General features: G+C 42.5%; 1 protein-coding gene across 20 annotated transcripts in view; it reads right to left on the reverse strand.

The window, feature by feature from the left end:
• Positions 1-20,002, reverse strand: part of CACNA1G (calcium voltage-gated channel subunit alpha1 G) — a 331,728-nt gene that overhangs the window by 60,094 nt on the left and 251,632 nt on the right. For all 20 annotated transcript variants that reach the window (XM_083487104.1, XM_083487100.1, XM_083487098.1 and 17 more), the window contains 4 exons: positions 17,604-17,704; positions 15,699-15,822; positions 7,726-7,794; positions 6,430-6,614 (listed from right to left, as the gene is read on the reverse strand). In XM_083487104.1, the coding sequence (XP_083343230.1) occupies positions 6,430-6,614; positions 7,726-7,794; positions 15,699-15,822; positions 17,604-17,704 (479 nt within the window). The remainder of the gene's footprint in view (positions 1-6,429; positions 6,615-7,725; positions 7,795-15,698; positions 15,823-17,603; positions 17,705-20,002) is intronic.

Consider the following 20,002-nt stretch of genomic DNA (forward strand, 5'->3'; position numbering starts at 1 on the left):
CAACTACCACACTAATCAGTGACCTTCAGTGATGCAGCACCACTCCTGAATACGGCACAAAATTCCATAACTGCGAATTAGAGTATACTGCTGCAATTGGAGAGAGTGAGCAAGCAATCGATACGTGAGACAGATGCAAGCAGGAAAACAAAGCAGCTAGAATTACTGCACTGCCTTACCAAGGACAAGTCTTACCAAGGGCAGAACTTTACCAAGAGAATTAAGAAGAAGCTTGCTTGCCTTATGTTAGCTACCAAGTCCTTAAGCAATGTCCCCCTAAAAAAAATTGACCAAAGCAGCTTGCCATGCTTAACAAGCTGGGAGTAAAGTCTTAAGAATGGATGTGGACATACAGAGTGAACAGTAGTTAATACAAGTACTCTGTTTTACTATTTAGTGGACACTGCATTTGTAAACGAACATAAACTGTCCTTTGTGGGTGTACACTAAAACAAGTGTAGAGTGAATGTTGTAAAAGCATGGCTCTGAAGCCTTGCTGGAAGTTTTAGTGAACATTTTTCTTTGGTCTCATTAAGTGCATCCAAGAAGACCCACTTGCCACCCTTGCACAGTCCACCCAATGCATGAAAACCACCTGGACATGAAACAATTAGAATATCATATTGTGCTTTCCTTCATTTTCTCCCAAGGCTGCTTCCCATATTTTGAGTGCATTCCAAAAGTGTTCACTGTGAGTGGGGAAAGCTTTCCTGCAGACATAGCCTGCCCTTTATCCTCCAAAGCAACCATCCTAGTCCTCAGCTTAGTGTGCTCTGCACAGGCAGCTCCCATCCATGTAGGCAGCTCCACTTTCAAGATCAGCAATAAACTAGCATTCCTGCCCATTTATTTTAGTTACTTTATACCATGCAGTTCAAAGAAACTTCCCAGGAGCAGATTATAATCAAAACAGAAATAAAATAATACCATAGAAAAGAATAACAGGTATACAATAAAAACAAGAACAGAAGCTAAAAGAGCAGGTTACAGAACAGTATAAATACCAAACACTTGAAATAAAACCCAGTTAAAATGCCTGGGAGAATAAAAATGATGCCAGTAGGTACCAGGCAAGTTTTTGTTTTTTTCCCTGAAGAGAGAATTCTACAACCAGGGCACCACCACCAAGCAGACCCTTTTCCTTGTCACCTCCCACTGAATCTGTGATGGCAGGGCCATCCAAAAGTGATGGCCTTTGAAAATGACCTTGACTGATAAAGAAGAATAAGATTCATCATGCAACTTGGACCTAAGCCATTAAGGGCTTTAGGAGTTAAGAACTGAACTGAACTCAGAACAAGACAAGGATCCAGTGCAATTAACGAAGCACTGGCATTTTGTGACCATTGCATCTGGTTCTAGTTAGCAATCTAGCAGCTGTATTTTGAACTAATGGTACTTTCCAAACTCTTTTCAAAGGCAGCCCCACATATAACACATTACCGAAGTCTAACCTGGAGGTTACCAAAACATGGATGACTGAGGCTCAGCTATCTCTATCCAGAAAGGATCGGAGTTGGCATGCCAGCTGCATCTGGTAGAAGGCATTCAATGCGACTGTGGTCAACTGTGCCTCCAGTGACAAAGCAGGATCTAGGCGCAACCCATGCATTCCTCCTATAGTGGGAGTGCCACCCTACCTGGACAAGAGTCACTATCTTTGGAGTAATGGGCAGCATCACACTTGAACACTAGCTTAGAGCTGGGACTGGAAGTCTCCCCCCCCCCCCATTCTATCCTTAGCTCAAGGATGGGGAAATGGTGGACATCCATATGTTGTAGGACTCCAACTCCTATCATCCCTGACCACTTGCTATGTTGGCTAGGACTCATGGGAGTTGAACAACATCCAGAGAACCAAAGGTTTCCCATTCCTGCCTAAATCAGCTAAGTCCACAACTAATTGGTACTCCATATATAAAAGCAGCCCTGACCCAGACAATGTTGCAGCAATTGTCCTTAATCCTTCACTAGGGTTCTCTCCCTTTTCCTTCAGGTATTTTACCTTACAAGGCCCTCCAGGCTGTGCTCTTCCCATTTTCCTTTGTCCTCCCCTTACTGTCCCAGTGGTTGACGGCTGCACTCTCCTTTGCCAGCCCTTTGCTTCCAGGTCTTATTAGAGTAGCTCCTGTTGAGGGTCTTCATTTCATGTCTCCCTCTGAGACATCTGCACAATGTCTCCTTCCTCCTCTTCTCATCTTTTTTATATTAAAAAAACCCTATTTGTCACACTCACCTCTGATATGCCTACTCATTTTTAGCTGGAGCCAATCATAAGTCAGTCTTCAATCACCAGAGTACTCCTGCTAATAAAATTAGTTATGCTTAACACTAGGCGTGATCTGTAGTGTTCTAGTGAACTATTTAAAGCAGGTATGTCCCTAAACGCTGGAAGCAGGAAACTACAACACAGATTTTATTGCTCGCCACTGCCTCTCACTAAATCCCCGTGTACAATAATAGAAATATCACTTTCCAATCTCCATTATTTTCCCTGAGCAATTAGAACAAGAATTTACACAGACGACTGCTTTTGCTTTTTGTTAATAATAGAATGTTGTATTCTCTTCATTTTTTTAAAAAAAGGAAGCAGACGGATGATCTTTATATAACTCCTCCAGCAAATAAACATACCACATACATACACATACAGCGAATGGATTGCTTTCTACAAGCCTAGTCCAGGTAGAGGTTAATATGGATGTGCGTGTGGCCGTGGTGTGATGGCCACCAAGGATGCGAGCCATGTGTGCCCTGCCACATGGCAAACCTTGTGTAAAGCCTTGGACACATAGTTCCTGGCCAACAAAGCTTGCACAACCTCCAAGGCTTTGCTGGCGCGGTTAAAACTGGCTTGAATCACAAGGGCAGCGCTTCACACAAACGACATACCATGTGGAGAAGTGCCCATATGGTTTGCATCCGTTGCGGACACCACATCACAGAGTGCATGTATGAAGTGGCGCCTCTTTGGATAAAAAGGGAGGCGTGTTTGTCTAAGCTGTTTCCTTTTGGTAGCGAAGAGTACAGTTACACTTGATGCTAGGGTGGGGGAAGATTTGGATGTGCGCAGGCATGTTTTGATGAAAGGCTGGACAGGGATTCTTCTGTCATTCCCTTGGCTCTATTCTCTAGTCTGCTTCACCATTTCCCCACCAGATCTACGTTCTTCTACATTTTTCATTGGCGTGGGAAGGGGGCCCCCTGCAAATTCCTTGAAGTAGACTATATAATGAAAAACAATCACATCCAAATGTTGCAATATGCATTATGTAAGTTGCACTATTTATTCCGGGCACCAAAACCACATTTGGATTACTTGGTGCAAAAACGTGCACAGCTTTGGCTTAAAAACCTCTCTGTCGTTTCCTCCTCAGCTTCAATGCTAATGCAGTTCTCATGTCTTCAGGAAACAAAAATGTAAAGACTTTTACAGAATACAACTAATCCCTAATCACTGAAAGAGGGCAACATGTTTTTGCTTAAGGGCTCCAGGGACCCTTAATGGTAAAATCAGCAGGGCTTTTTGGCTCTAAATTAATAGTGTGGTGGATCAGAGACCACGGAGGTGGTAGGCAGGAACAGAAGCTCAGTGGTATCCAAGAGGTTGTGGGTGGGCGGGGGGCAGGAGCTGAGGCTGACTAGAGGTAGCACTAATATTTGGGAATGGGGATGCTGCATTCTTGTAGATCAGGAATGTGATCTAGCTCTCCGTGCAGAGAACCCATCCATTTCAGCTACCTGAGGCTGTAGTGAGAATGGTTTTAAGCTAGTGTCAAGTGCATGACAAATGAAGAAAATTGAAGTCAGGGCATGTGTTACTCCCCCTTCCAAAACATACCTCCCCATCTAATCCCTGGAGTATTTCCCAGTTCTGCTAGCCTCAGCAGTCTCGATTCTTTCTGCTAAACTTGCACCATGCAGACAGCTCCATCCTAAACACCTGTCAGTCTCATATCTGCTGGAACACGTTTGCCAGCTTTAAGCCTACTAGTCCGATCAGAGCACTTGTCACAAAGTGAGGGAAATTCAGATTTGCCTTCAACACTCAGAGAAGTGTTAATATGATAGAAAAGAGCCACAAAAAATGACTTGTAGCGTAGTGTTATGAAGAGTGAATAATTCATACATCTATTTTGGAAGCCAAAGCCAGGACAGAATAGTATTCAACCCCCTCCCCCCCAATTATTCTGAATACATTTTAAATGTTGGTTTCTCTTGTATTTGATCCTGGCAATAGCAGCCAGGAAAAAAAAATTAGTTGCAAGTAATCCAGATTTACAAGGGCCTGTGGATTACTACAATGTGTTATACATGGGGCTAACTGTGGAAACAGTCTGGAAAGCCAGCTGTTCCAATATAGGGCAGTGAGAATATTAACTATCACATCAGGACTTTAACATCTGCAATGGCTTCAATATATTTCTGTGCCGAATTCAAGGTGCTAATATTATTCTTTAATCTCCTAAATAGCTTGGGGCCATGCTACTGGAAGGTTCACCTTTTTCTGCATATGCCTTAAGATCTTCATTAGAGGTTGTACTCTAGATGCCTCCACTAAATGAAATGTGTGGTTACTAAGGAGCGGGCCTTTTGCCTGATACCTACACTGTGGTCTTTCCAGCACCAGGTAAAGTTATTTTAATTTTGCAAAAAATTTTTACTTTTTTTTAGTTATATGCATCTTAGGTATTTCACAATAATTATTCCCCCCCCCCTAATGATTGGCTGTAGCTCAACAGTAGAGCATCTTCTTTGTATTTAGAATGTCCCATGCTCAATTCCCAGCATCTCTAGGTAGGGCTGGGTGAGGCCCCCTGCCTAAAACCCTGAAGAGCTTCTATCGGTCTGTGTAGACAACACTGAGCATGATGGACGAATAGATTCAGTAGGAAGTTCCCTATGATCTTGTATTGGCTGCACTGATATTGTTGTTAATACATAAAGGTAAAGGTAAAGGTAAAGGGACCCCTGACCATTAGGTCCAGTCGTGGCAGACTCTGGGGTTGTGGCGCTCATCTCGCTTTATTGGCCGAGGGAGCCGGCGTACAGCTTCCGGGTCATGTGGCCAGCATGACTAAGCCGCTTCTGGCGAACCAGAGCAGCGCATGGAAACACTGTTTACCTTCCCGCCGGAGCAATACCTATTTATCTACTTGCACTTTGACGTGCTTTTCAACTGCTAGGTTGGCAGGAGCAGGGACCGAGCAACGGGAGCTCCCCCCCCGTCGCGGGGATTCGAACCACTGACCTTCTGATTGGCAAGTCCTAGGCTCTGTAGTTTAACCCACAGCGCCCCCATGTCCCTGTTAATACATACCCTGATGTTATTTTCTTGTGTCTTTATTTAACCGATTCATAACTTTTATAAACTGTACAGAACACTTTGTGGAAGGGTAGCATTAAAAAAATAAATAAATCTAAATGAGTAGTTAATGCCACAGCACCTCGGAAAGTTATCTACAAACAACACTTGGAATTCCTTCTCTCTTCTTTTAAACGGCGTCTTTTCAGAGTGCTATAATGCAGGTTGTCAACAGACCTCAGTAAACAAGCACCTAATCATCCCTGGTCTCTCCAGGGAGAAGCATGCTAGTTGTAACAGCAGTCTTGATCACTCATCACTCATCTGCCCCCAAAAAACATTATTTCGGCAGAAGGAAAAACCCAAGACACCATATTACACTTTTGTTGAAGCAGCTGCACTGGCTGTTTGTATACCAGCAGGCAGGTTCACGGTGTTGTTACTTGTTTACACTGCCTAAACAACTTGGGACCCAGCTATTTGAGAGACCACTTCTTCCTTTACAACCCTGCTTGGCTACTACATTTGATGGTAGAGGACCCTAAGAGCTCCTACTTTTAGCCTTGCATCCACCACAGTGTGGCATTCACTACCATCTGATCTAAGGCATTATCCAACAAACTACTCTTTCAGGTGTATGCTAAAGATTATTATTATTATTAACTGGAGACTTGTCTGAAATTATTTTGTTTACAGTAAAACTGTCACAATTATTTACAACGATCACAGGGCAGTTGACAACATAAGGAAAGGACTATCAATTAAACAAAAAAGCCCAGATATTTGGTCATGTGTATCCACTGTGAGACAGTTTCTTTTCATACAAATTCAATTTATTATTTAGCATGAGCAACAGACTGCTTTTGCCAAAGGTCACTGAACATAGCATCCTGAAGCAGTGTGCTGTGCCTCTAGCATCTCTGCTGAGGCCTGTGGCGCTCTCTCAAGTACAGATTTCATCTGCAAACATTTAATGGTATGTTCCCCCAGTATAGGTGTCCTTCCACTCCTTATTTCTTCAAGAGCACCCTTATTTCTTTCCATGACACACTGGATTCATCATTTCCCGACACCCAGCCCAACAACATTTGACCATCCTACATAACCCTCTGTAGTTTCCTTACCTTAATGGTCTGAGAGTTCGCAGTAGCCTCAAGACTCTTAGCATTCCAAGAATTTTTGTGCCGCTATCAGAAACCATCGAAACCAGGATGTCAGCCACTGAGATGAGAACCAACACCCCGTCCAGCACATTCCAACTACTTCTCAAGTATGCCTTCTCACCAAAGCACAAGCCTAACGCCACCACCTGTCAAGATGTCAAAATTGCAACAAAAGAAGACGACTTGAGTCAATATGTTGAATGCATTATTTACAGATATGAGACTGCAAATGCATTGGCTTCCCAGTTATAGAAACACAACTAAGCCAATCCTGCAAAGTGTTATAATGTAAGGTTCGTAAAAAATAACTATGCAGAAACATCCCAGATTGTGCCTTTAACAGCTGATGTATTTTTAATGCAGTTAAAACCTAATTGCGCAAAAGTGTCTGCAATAATGTATAGAAATTACATAAAAGAATGGCACACACGATTAATATTTTCTTACAGCTGACTGCAGATATAAATGGTTGGAAGCTGCTGACCATATGCTATCCTGAGCCACAAGGCTTTCAAACAGTTTTCAGGTGCAACAAGGTCACCACAACAACTAAAATGAATCATTTGAGAGGTTGCTAATTTCACACACGCTAGCTTTGTTGGAAGCATTTATTCCTACACACTGGTGGGAAAGGGTGACATCCCCACCAATTCCCAGCAAGTTAGAAAGTTTCAGCCGAGCATTTAAAACTCTGGCCTTTTCAGAGGCAAGCAGGTCTGAATGGTAAATCTCTTAAAAGAGCATATACAAACTGAGATGTCGAAAATGAGCCCTTGTGGAATGTGCTTGGTCTTCATTTAGGTTACATGGCAAGCTGCTGCACAGGGTCTCAGTTCTGTGGTTCATAAAGTCAACAGATGGGAGAACACACTCCACTAGCCAACCTCGGTTAACAGGGATGGGGAACTTGTGGCTCCCCATGTTGTTGGATTCCAATTCTCATCAGGCCAGGCAAGCATGGCCAAGGAAAAGGGATGATGGAAACTGTAGTCCAGCACCATCTGGTTTCTATTCTTGCTCTATTAGCTGCTACAAACATGTAGCTTAATTGTTTAGAACTCAATGAGTGCATATGAGCTCCAAACACTCTCAGAGGTTTTGCATGTGCATGCTGGGATGTCCCAGTAGGGAAGCCCGTTTTCACAGGACATGTGAGTACTGGCATAGAGCTTATACTGATGAAATGAGTTCAGTAGGTAGGAAAGATGTGTTTCATGAGGGTTCAGGATGAGGCCAAAAGGCCAAAGGGTAATTTACCTTGATGGTCATTTCAGCCAGGAAGATTGCTGTGAAAATATAGTTGGAGAGTGTGAGGAAAATTCGTTCCTATTTAAAAAGAGAGAGAGAGAGAGATGCAATATTTTAATCTCATTTGCCAAGCTGTGCATATTTACATACCTGGGAGCTGCTAAAAGGATTCTTGCTTTCATGCCGAAATACCCACAATGTTTGCTATCAAAGAAGAAACAAGTCCAAATATGTACAGGATAACATTTAATTTCATGAACGCCCCTTTGCTTTTTCTTATGCACTTTTATCTGTGTTAGTACCATGGACAGCTGCTGGCTCTCTTATACATTGAGGTGGGATATGCACTGCAAATCATTTTCCCGCAGTGCAATCTCACATCTTTCTCTATATTCCTAGAATGAGCAGTGACATCTTTTTACTTGTACTAAGAATTCCAGAATACATGGAAGTGCCTGACAGAAAGTGGAAGGCACCAGAAATAGTGTGTGTTGTGTGGGGCTGTTGTGCATCCCATGTAAAGTTCAGGACATATTAAATGCATTGCTGAGAGTCTTGGTACCATCCTTGCTTAACAAACAAGCTGAGCACCAGCTTTCTGGAGGTAGGCATGCAAAGCAGTTCTTGCAAGGGGAGGAAAATCTAGATCCCACCCTCCTATCTGCCACATTACCACAGCTGTCCACCTCAGTTTCCTCTATGACTGCTGTTCGTGCAGAGCTGGGTTTCCTAATCCACATGTGTGAAGGGAATCTGAAAGATGTGTGAGTATCCTTTTTCTTTTGACCCAAGTCCTGTGAATTTTCTTCCTTTCTCTACATTTAAGGTGTAGTTCAGGAGAGTCAATGCAGTGAGAACAGAAACAGTTTTTTGTGCTTTCATTAATATCTATATCTATCTATCTATCTATCTATCTATCTATCTATCTATCTAATCTATCTATCTATCATCTCTGCTAATTTATGGGAAATTATAGTACAGTGGTATCTCGGGTTACATACGCTTCAGGTTACAGACTCCGATAACCCAGAAATAGTACCTCGGGTTAAGAATTTTGCTTCAGGATGAGAACAGAAATCGCACGGCGACAGCAGCGGGAGGTCCCATTAGCTAAAGTGGTGCTTCAGGTTAAGAACAGTTTCAGGATAAGAACGGACCTCCAGAATGAATTAAGTACTTAACCTGAGGTACCACTGTAATATGAAATGAAACAAATAAAAACAATGCAAGTTTCAAGCAGTATCAACCCAGGGTCCACACTTGAGTTACCTTTGAGCACATGAGGCCGACCTCCTCATTTCCAGCAATGTACACAGCTGAACCTCAATTAGCAATGAAGACAGAAACAAACTTCGTCCTTTTTCTAATTCAGTCTTCCTCAAACCTGGTACCCTCCAGATGTTTTGGATTCTAACTCTCTCTTCCACGGTAGCCAGCATGGTAAGAGATGATGGGAGCTGAACTTCAAAACATTAGGAAGGCACCAGGTAGGGGAAGGCTGATATAGCTGCCTAAAGTTGTCTGTGACCTTCAGGAGAATTATACATATCCCTCTTGGTGGTCTCTACCTCCCCAGTGTGAAATGCTGAACCCTGAATATTCGGAAACAGGATAGTACCAAAAGCTATTACTTATGCAAGGTACACCTTAATGGCCATGTTGTTATTGGGAAACTCCACAGCAACCAAAATTTGTTAGCATTTAGCTATTACATACCACTGCATTACAGTCCTTATCTAATTCATTTTTCATAAAAACCTCCAGTCATTGTGCTCCACATTTCCCCAAAGGGTACCTGTGGGAAATCCAAGCCTAACCTGACATCCCTATAGCTTAGCCAAAGTCCATAGGTTCCCCAGGGGTGGCTAAGGATCCTCTCTGGATCACATTTACAAATGATCACAGAAGTAGCCAGTGGAAAAGAGACTTTGCAATGATAATAATTAAAGACATCACACTTCAGACTAATCTCTGCAATCTCTGATTATGCTGAGGAAGAAGACGAGGCCTCTAAGATAAGAATGCTGTTCAAAACTCAAAACATGATAGATCGTGATGTGTGGAGAATGACTCGGGAATCAGTTAATAGCCACTTTTCCAGACTGGCCTCTGTAATTAATCAAATCTTGCAGGTTCCTGCTGTGACCACACAAGTTTCTTCACCAGGAAAACATTCCCTGCCTTCTTTGGAGTACTGCACAAAAGATGGGTCTCTACAAGGTCAGCAAGCATGCCATGCAGACGAGCTGCTGGAGGACTGGATAAGGTCCTGCTTTAAGGGCTGCAGATAAAATATTAATAGCAGTCAGAAAAGGTTTGGAATATTAGACTCCTTCGCGTGAAGCATGCAGCAATTTTAGAGTGTAATCTCTGCAGACCACAGAGAGAATTCTCAGAAAGGGATTGCACATTGTCTAGAGGCAGTGCTCCCTCCCTCCCCCACTGCGGTGACAGGCTGGCTGGATCTGGGACAGCAAGAGAACTGGCTTGAGGCGGTTAGAAAATCCACATCTCTGGAAGGCAAAGAATAATTGGTAGAGACGACTGAAGCTCAAGTAATATCTATTTTGGTTTCTAGGCAAGAAGTCTGTTCCATGGAGAAGTTAGTATATGAGCCCTGACTCCCTTTAGGGGTTTTTACACTGTCCCCCACTCCCAATACCAAGGTAGAGGACTACTGAAATCCTTTGTAAGCCCATGATTCATGGTCCAGCTCTCTTCTATCCTGTTGGTCACTTTTAATCCAAAATGTATTCAGTTTTCTCACACTTGAATTCAAAGACTATCCTTCTGCACATAAGAGCCATGCTGGTCTACACATAACACAAGAAGAGGCCCGTCTAGACCAGCATCCTGTTCTTACAGTGGCCATTAAAATGCCTACAGGAAGTCAGGCCCTCAGTGAAACAGCGATCTCCCAACTTGTACTATCCAGCAGCACTGCTTTCAACAGTGGAGACCCAACATAGCCATCATGGCTAGTAGCCATGGAAAGCCTTATCCTCCATGAACTTGAGAACAAATTCTGAGCAAAAGCTTCAGCTGCTTCTCTGTTCCTCAGCTTCAGGGGCATGTCTTTCTCCACCCCACCCCGTTTCCCATTTAATCTTCCTGGTTGCTCTACTTGACACTTCTGATCAACACCACCCCAGCCCCACTTCAAAATCTTTTCCCATGCCCATCTTTTATCCTTACGTTTCCCGTGGCCCCCAGACCTAAGCCCTTGCTCAGGAGGGGAAGTCACACCCACTGAAATTCCCTCTTCTCCACAACCACTGAAGCTGCAGGAGCCACACACACCCCTGTCCTCTTTTGTACCTGGGCCACCTTATTCCCCCCCCCGAAATAAAATGCCAGTTAAAAGACCTCTGTTCAGTAGTGGATGGAGGGCTGGGGCAATGGCACCCACCTGGCCTCCAGCTGCCCTCATAGCTTCTGCATACCAGGACAGAGATGGGGAGGGACAAAGTGGTTGTGAGGTTGGCACAGTGTGAATAATACGGTGGGAACACCAGATTGGTTCCACCAGTGCATCTGCACCATGCGGACCTCACCAATGCCTCATCCCTCCTGCTTTCAGTCCTGGTATGTAGCAGCGATATGGGCGGCTGGAGGCCAGGTCAGCACTGCTGTCCCACTTCACTGCCTGCTGCTGCCTGTTTGATATTAAGTGGTTTCTTCTGAATTCTGTGTGCTGGCAGGCACCATTTTGAAATCCTATGACTATTTACTCTTAAAACGGCTAATTCTTTCATAGGTCCTGCATGCAAAGAACAATTGCTAAATTCAACCAAACCAGATGTGAGTTTGTTTCCTAATAAACTCCCTGACAACATGCAATAGAGGGATTTTTTTTTTAAGAAAAGCATCTGAAAGTTAATAATGGCCCACAAGCTCAAAATAGCTCTCGCCCTATCCAAATCACTCATGTAAGAATTGTTTTATAAAGCAAGTTAATGGAGAACAGTGTCAATGATTGCTCGCTCATTAAAAGAGCGTTTTTACTTTAATAGTTGGAAAGGGATTCATGTGAAGCCCCATTTGACAAAAGTTTGAAAACTCCCAGCCTTAATGAAGAGCACATTTTATTAACTAACTAACACACATGTTCAGTTTCTGTGGGTGGGGGGAGGGGAAGTAAAAAGAAAGAAAAGAAAAAGCAGAAACCTAAATTTGTTTTCATGCCACAGTTCTTTGTGGGTCACGCAATCATTTAAAACAAAATTATGTGCTTTACCAGTTATGGAAATCTTAGTCGGTGTGAAGTGGCTAAGCTACAAAGGCACACATCTGGAGGTAGTTCCTTGAAATCTATGGGACGCAGATTTTGTGACCCAGAAAAGAGAGAACTTTAGCGGAACAGAGGGTGGAATTGCTTCAAAATGCTGTAGTGCTCCTAATTAGGATTACAGCCGCTCTGTTCCATTCTATTCTCCCTTCCCACTGTCTGCCCACCCCAGTCCGGTCAGCATTCTGTGCCCACTGCGCATGCTGCTGAGTCTTCAGAGTCTTCACTCCCTTTAAAGATTTTTGTACTACTGCAAGCTTTGGGTTTTCTCCTCACCAATCCTGCTGATAACTTCCCTCCTGTGTGTGAGCTGAGCAGTGCTGTTTTGGCTCCATAAGGAATGATGCTCACAGCCTTAACACTGGAATGTCTTGGGTCTGAAAGCTTGATCTCCAGGGTAGGACTAGTTTTTGATGCAGCTGCTTCTAATGACTAACTGCGACGTGTTTTGAAATGACAGCCTTTGTGGTAGCTTCATCAACATGGGTTGTAGGGCTGGCCCTATCATTAGGCAGGGTGAGGCAACTGCCTAAGGTGGCAGCTGCCCTGGGGAAGCATTATCATCTTGTGACTTTCCTTGCTGAGCCTCGAGCCATTTTGTTCTGTTGCTACATGACCTGTTCTGGACCGGCTACTCTGCCATGCTACTCTCCAGTGTGGTAGTAGATGTTATCTGGTCACCAGTGTTAAAAGTAAGATTCAACAATCAATTTATCTGGCTTTCGGTTGTGGAATTGGGAGGGGCACCATCTTATCCTTTGCTCCAGGTAGCAAAATATCTGGCCCTGGTGGTTTGGGTATGAAAACCGAAAATTTATTTTAACCTCTTGCTTGTTTTGTGACACCAGTTGGACTCCTAACAGACATTCGCCCATGACAATAAAACCTTTCATTTGTTCATCAGCCAAACATGATGTTAAGTTGTATGGATGGCTTCAATTCCAAACCCAGAAATTTCAGTTGCCGGTACTTTGACTTTAAAGCATTTCAATAACTAAAACTGTCATTTCTTATTCAAATTTAATAGAACTCCAGAGCATTCAAATGGGTGCATTTAATCTAACTTCCCAAGTTTGCATTTACCGGTATATTCTGTTTTTAATTCAATATAGCCCAAATAAGATGTCTGAAACTGACACCAATTCCTTGATGGTTTGAATTTCAGTAATTTGAATGGATGTGACCATTTGAAAAATACTCTTTGCTTTCAGCTCTCATTTTAAGCTAAGGGAAGATGATTCTAGAGGGGTGCAGCCTGAATAGCATTTGACAATGTTACAGAAGCCCCCCAATGGTTGTGTGTTTTGTTTATCAGCCCCTCCTTTTGCCTCTCTGAAGCTGCAGATCCTAAGCATGCTCACCAGGATGCAATACCATTGAATTCAGTGGGGCGTATGTCCAAGCAAACATGCATAGGATCAGGTGGTAAGAAACTGAAATAAAATAATAGAACTGTCAGTTTAATGTGCTTTATCTGGTTAGAATCTGATTGACAGACACTGTTGCTATGAAGATCTGATTGGGGAAAAACCCAATTATGCAAATCTATCAAAACAAATGTTGCAGGGAACCAGAATGAAGATGTTTGTTCCTATCAAAACAAAGAGGAGAAAAAGAAGTGCAAAAAAGAGCTATTCCTTTCCTTCCTCTGTGCTGTGCCCCCAACAAATGCCAATGCAGAACAGATGGAAAGGACCAAAACCCAACATTACACCAAGAAAGCAAAAGCGTTTGAATGTTTATTGAAGAAGAAAACTGTGACAGATGCCATAGCTGTGTCAAGTATTAAAACAAGCTGATTCTGCCTTGGGAAATAGGATGCCAAAAAAGGGGGGAAAAAGGGGGTGTTCTTACTTTGATGCCTTTGGCACATGGCTGTTGCTCTTGGATATTGCAGAGTGGAATAAAAGACAGCTTGACGGGGCAAAAGCAAGGAAAGCCCCTTTGCACCCACTGCTGGGAAGGGGCATTTATTGCTCAAAGTAACAGCATGCAGGTGAAGAACTAAAAAAAGAATAAGCCACAGCCAGTGATAAACTGGTGAGACCTTGTCTTCTGTTATAAACTACAATGCTTAAACCCAAGAGCAGAGCATGGTAGCAGGACAAGCAGCAGCAAATTCCACATAAATGCAAATCTGGAGGTCAGCTGTGCATCTGTAATGGCCAGATGTGCCAGGCAGCCGACGAACAGGATTTGCCAAGGTGGGAATTGAAGGCAGTTTTGCCTTAACACTGAAAGTAGAAGTTTGGTGCTGATGTTGCTTAGATACTAGCACTGCTTGTGTGCTTGCTTCTGTGACCCCATAATGCCTGCTCAAATATGTACATTTGTACGGTGAGGGGTGGAAACATATTATTAGGATGACACGATGTCTCTAGCCCCCTCTCCTCCTAAAAAAGCTTATCTTAGGAAGGCTGCCATGAATTTCTCAACACGTGGAGGAATTGCAGAAGTGAAGCAAAGTATGAGTATTTGAAAACACTCATCCCTTTAGATGTGTGAAGCAGTCATATTAGAAGGGCAACAAAGAGTCTTGTGCATTGAAGACCGATACATTTTTATTACAGCAAATGATTCCGTGAACTAGAACCCACCTCATCAGATGCATGGAGTGTTATCTTTATTTTGATTCATTGATTCATTCAATAAATTTAAATTATGTCCTTTGTCATAAACAACGAAGTTATCAAATAACTATTCTGCATTTAATTAAGTCAATAATGAAATATTAATAAATATTTATTATGTAGCTACAAAAACTGCAAAACACAATGTGCTAGAACTAGTACAAAAATCTATCCTAAGCCAACAGCAGAAAGCAGTTCCGCCATTACAGTTGGGCAACACTGATCAACCACTGCCAAGTGCCCTGGTGAAGAGATAGGTCTTCATTTGGCATCAAATTCCATACAAAGTAGACACCAGATACATTTCTGATGGGAGGGAGTTTCATATAGGTTGGGTGCCACTACAGAAAAGGCCCTATCTTGAGTTGCTGTCTTATATACCAATATATATGGATGTCCAAAAAGGTCTCTCCTACAGATTTCACGGCCAAAGCATGTTCATAAAGGAAGAGGCACTCCTTTACATTAGGTATGTAATTATATATACACACTGCATAAAGGGGAAAATATGTAAATAACGAAGTTAAAGTTGGAGACATATGGCAATAGAACGCAGAAAGTACTTTCTGTGACAATTCAATCAGAGTGATGCATCCAATGAAGTGGGCTCTAGTCAGTGAAAGATTATGAAAAGAAAAAAAAGGGCTTTATGGTGCCACAAGCCTCTTAAGGCTGCATAAAGCAAAATTCTGAAAGTGATGTTGAAAAAGAAAGTTTTCTCCTTGAGGAACTGTATTCATTCTTCCAGTGTTACTTTTTCATGATGTTACAAAAGCTACAGGGAAACTGCAGAGGCCTTCAGGCTGTTCATGAAATAGGATCATCTCTAGATCACCAAAGAGAGAGGGTGTGCTAAGGTGATTCCCCACAGGTGCTTTGATCTCTTGGTAAAACTAGTACAAGACTCAGTATTTTTACTTAAATCACCTTTAACCAGCTGAGATTAGCCCCATGGCTAAAGAGATTGAAGGCAAGAACAGACATTGCTAAGAATACAACATCAGCTTGATCTGATCAGCAAGGTGGTAACCATCAGGAAGCAATGAGGCTTGGCGACTACTCACAGCACTGTGTGGCTCAATTTTGGGACGTTCCATCGCAATGGTGATGCAGTTCAGAAAGATGATTACCAAGACGACATGATCAAACATCTTGTGAGTAATTATTTTATTGCATATCACACGGAATCTAGGAAAGGGAAGAGGAAAAGAAGACTTAGGAATTACCGGTAGTTGTCATCACAAGCCTTAAGCATGCAGACTGCCATTTCTTTCTAAACCAAATGTCTGAAACAATCCCCTCTCCCCCAACCCCCACTCTTGGGAAACTGAATCCCCACTCTTACACATTTCTTTCATTAGAATATAACTGCAGATATTTCAAATTGTTCAGGAAGAGAGATTTGTTGGCATAATTCTTCTCTCAAACTTTTCCCAGCAAAGCTTATTTCAAGGCATCTCACTCTCAGAAAGATCTTCTGTTGGGAACATCACACTTTTTTTTAGTTGTTTGTTATACCTTATTATTATCCCAAAATTACATGCCTGAGAAAAAACTGCTAGTGTGCCACAAGGAATGTACCAATCAATCAGTCAATGAATCAATGAATAGCTCTTGTGAGTTCATAGAGGAGGCTGTCTGCTGTGGCTCTGTACAGTTCACCACTCTCGCCTGGACTCCCTTCTACTTGGCCTCTGCTGGAGATGGCTAATCAGTTTGGCAGTGTTTCTGCATTGGGTGCAATAGGATTATTAATGAGCTCCTGATGTGTAGTGTGTGCTGCTGAATGACTTACTGCAGAAGAGGCTGTCCACCGTGTGCCTGAATGCACCACTGCTCTAGACATGCCTAGTCAAAGACATGGCCAGATTAACCAACCATGCAGAAATGTTTTTTTGTGTGTGTGTTTCTTTTTGTGTGTGTTTTCTGAGGTCAGGAAGTGTAATTCTTACCCTTGCACATTCAAAAAGCAAATCTTTCAGGTGTACAAGTGAAGATAGGGTAGCAACTGAGAGTATGAGAGGCCAATGGGCAAAGTAAAAATAAGGGGTGGTATTCAAACAATTATACTTACTGAAATCACATTAAAATCACTACTGCTACCAGTCCCAAAATGTATGGCTGATGCTACAGAGGTACTGTAGGGAAGAGACCTTGCATCTATCTAATGCAGAATTCCTTACTAGTTGACTTATAAAACAACAACACCGTGAGGGTTTATTGAGTAGAAAGCAGAAAATAGTCACACTTAAGATGGACTTGTTAATAGCAACTGCAGCAAAAATTATAATTATTTTTGTTAAAGCAAATGTTTCGGTCTGCAAACACTAATCCCTGCATGTAATTACTTTAGTTTTTCTTGCTGTTGTTTCTGGCTATATGAATGAATGTCTACTCTGTCTACTCTGACAGGTAGGAGTTTTCCAGGGTCCCATCACTTGGTACCTGATCCTTTTAAATGGAGTTGCCAGAGATCAGGGCATCTTCCACATGTAAAACAAGTGCTCTACCTTTGAGCTAGAGGGCGGTATCCAACTAACTCATTATGCCAGTGCAAGGATTTCTGCTTATACAATAGAAGTTCCCTGTTAGTGCCACAAACACTGCCCAAATCTGCTCTGGAAGGTTTGAAGAAACCTCAGAATCTATTTTGTTGCACAAGCAGAAATCCTTGCACTGATGAAACAAGTATTAGTTGGATACCACCCACTGCCCCTCCACAATGTTGACGGCCAGCAGCTAATGCTACACAATGTAATAATTGATTACATTGTGCTGGGTGCTGGCAGCCATTGGATATTAGCACAAGTTCAAATCTTTCAGCTGGCAACATTTTTTTTCCAGTTCCCCTTGCAACTGTTAAGTCTGCGGGAATTCTACAACTGCCATGCTCTGCAAATATTTATTTGAGCACAGAATCCTGGAGCCCTGCCTGCCACAGTGTTATCAATCACACTAAGTTGCCTTACTTAGACTGAGGAGCGAAGATGTAGATTGACCAGGAATCTCTTTCTTTGCACCAGGTGGGGAGGCGTGCCCTTATCCAAGCCTTCATACGGTCCTTTTTACTCTTAAAGAGAAAGAGAGGGAGACAAAAATTGAAAACACAATGAGACATCAATCAGCTCCTTCGAGTGGTTGCAGCAGCCATTCAAACTGTAATCTGTAACGAGGAAAACAGACAGGTGAAGAGCTCTTATGCTACTTTAATTCCCACCCTTGCCCATCAGCCCTGAAGATACCTTGCAGGCTGCAAGCTGGAGGCCGTCTCTGAATTGGACATCCTGGCCTTAAAACAAGGACTAAAACAATTAATCTGACTGCGCGGAGATGTCACTCATGCTGTGTTGCTCAAGAATGGATTAATGGTATCTTACAGTACAGGCAGGCTCCTCCACTTACAGAAGCAGCGTAAAGAGATGGGTGTCTGGCGGGGCATAGATTGAGAGAAATTTATTGTAGAGATATGCACTGCTGTGCACAGTATCAGCTTAAAGACCACTCCAGCACGGCAGCAGCACTTTAAAAGTAAGTCACTGGGTGGAAAATGCAGACATAGCAGCTAAGAAAGAATAAATATAATTGTCTCTCAATCTCAGATAGTATCAAAACTGTCAAGAAACAACTCGATAGGAAAAATAGAACACAGCAAACATAAAGGCGGCAAGAAGGAATCTCTGGGGAAAGATGGACAGGCATTTTCTTTAATATACGATATACTCCTCTGTGAGAGAAGAGTAACAAATAACAGAACCTACAAGAGTAGCTAGGTTTTACCTTTTCTCAGTGGATTGGTTTTCATGTTATATAAGGACAGATTCTACAGGTAAAATATAGGGGGAGATTCCCACACGGGAAGTGATGGGAACAATAATTCTGGTTACAACTTGATCTCGGAGTTTACAAGCAATGTTCTCATGGGCACTCATTGAGCAGAATGACCAAATGCACTGAGGAGAAAATGACTGAATGAAATAATCAAGCCAAACAAAACTCTAATTTGCTCATGCTATTATGTGGGTCAGGTCACAAAGATGCAAAGCCACAGTCTGCTAGGAAAGCAAATTAAGGCACACGAGATGAAACCAATCACGTCGTTCCCAAGGGGACAATTGCAAAGATACAAGATATGTCAAATAATTTGAGCGTGTGGATATTAGTCACAATCTGGAAAATCCCTCCCTGTTTCCGATCTGAAAAGTCTAATTGTGCATTGTTGTTTATTTGTCCATCCTTCCCCTGATATGCACGCAGTTGTATGAAATGAATTCGCATGTTAACAATGAAGTATTAAATAAATTTCCTATCACTGGGAATTTACGACCTGCTCACATATTACGAATGCAGGAAGCTGCCTTACACCGAGTCAGACCACTGGTCCATACAGTTCAGCACCGTCTATACTGACTGGCAGCTGATCTCCAGGGTTTCTGTCAGGGGGGACAGATGATGACACCCAGCCCTACCTGGAGATACCAGGGATTGAACCTTGAACCTTCTACATGCAAAACAGATGGCCTACCAATGGGCTTTGGTCCTTTCCATCTAATGTCAGATATGTGGCCTGATCAGATGATGTCTGTCCCACATGCATGGTGGGGAATGAGAAGCAGGGAGTAAACCTGCTCTACCCCTTAAGATAGCTCCAGTCCTCCTTCAAAAGCTGGATGACCAGACATATTACCTACATGTCCCTATTTCCAACTCAGTCATAACTAAAGCTTTCCAATTATTCTCTCATTTTGATTTTCAAGTCAAAAGTTGTGCTTTCCTGAATAGAGGGGGGGGAGCAGAAATATAATGGACGGTGTAGAAATAAATTAATTATTATTATTATTATTATTATTATTATTATTATTATTATTTCCTGATAAGGCTCTTAGTGTGTGAATTGTGAATGCTCACCTTTTATCAACCTGGTTCATTGCCATTAGTTCCCCTATTTGCTGCTGCTTTGGCACTACATTTTTCTACTAATTATACAGCAGTAACATTTTCCTGGATCAGTACTATAGCAATTCTAGACAATGGGGGTTCATACAGCAATGAGATGATGTCACACAGCATTTGACTAAGCCGGTCAAATTTGGTAGTATACTGACATCACCAAGGGCATAAACTATTAAATTCAGAGGGAGGACAATGCTTTCTGAATAGCTGAGCACTTTTGAAGCAATTGTAACACACACACACACACACACACACACACACACACCCCATTTGACACTGGCAACAATGTCCAGAAGCAGCAGCAAACTTTCCCCCCCACTTCAGCGCTATTCATAACTCCTTAGCTCCTTCTTAGCATTTCTTTAAAAAATAAGCAGAGGTGAGTTTCTTATATGGTCATTTGGACAGTAAAAACTAG

The sequence above is a fragment of the Podarcis liolepis genome (genome assembly GCF_965112155.1).
Source record: "Podarcis liolepis genome assembly, chromosome: 2".
Taxonomy (NCBI): Eukaryota; Metazoa; Chordata; class Lepidosauria; order Squamata; family Lacertidae; genus Podarcis; species Podarcis liolepis.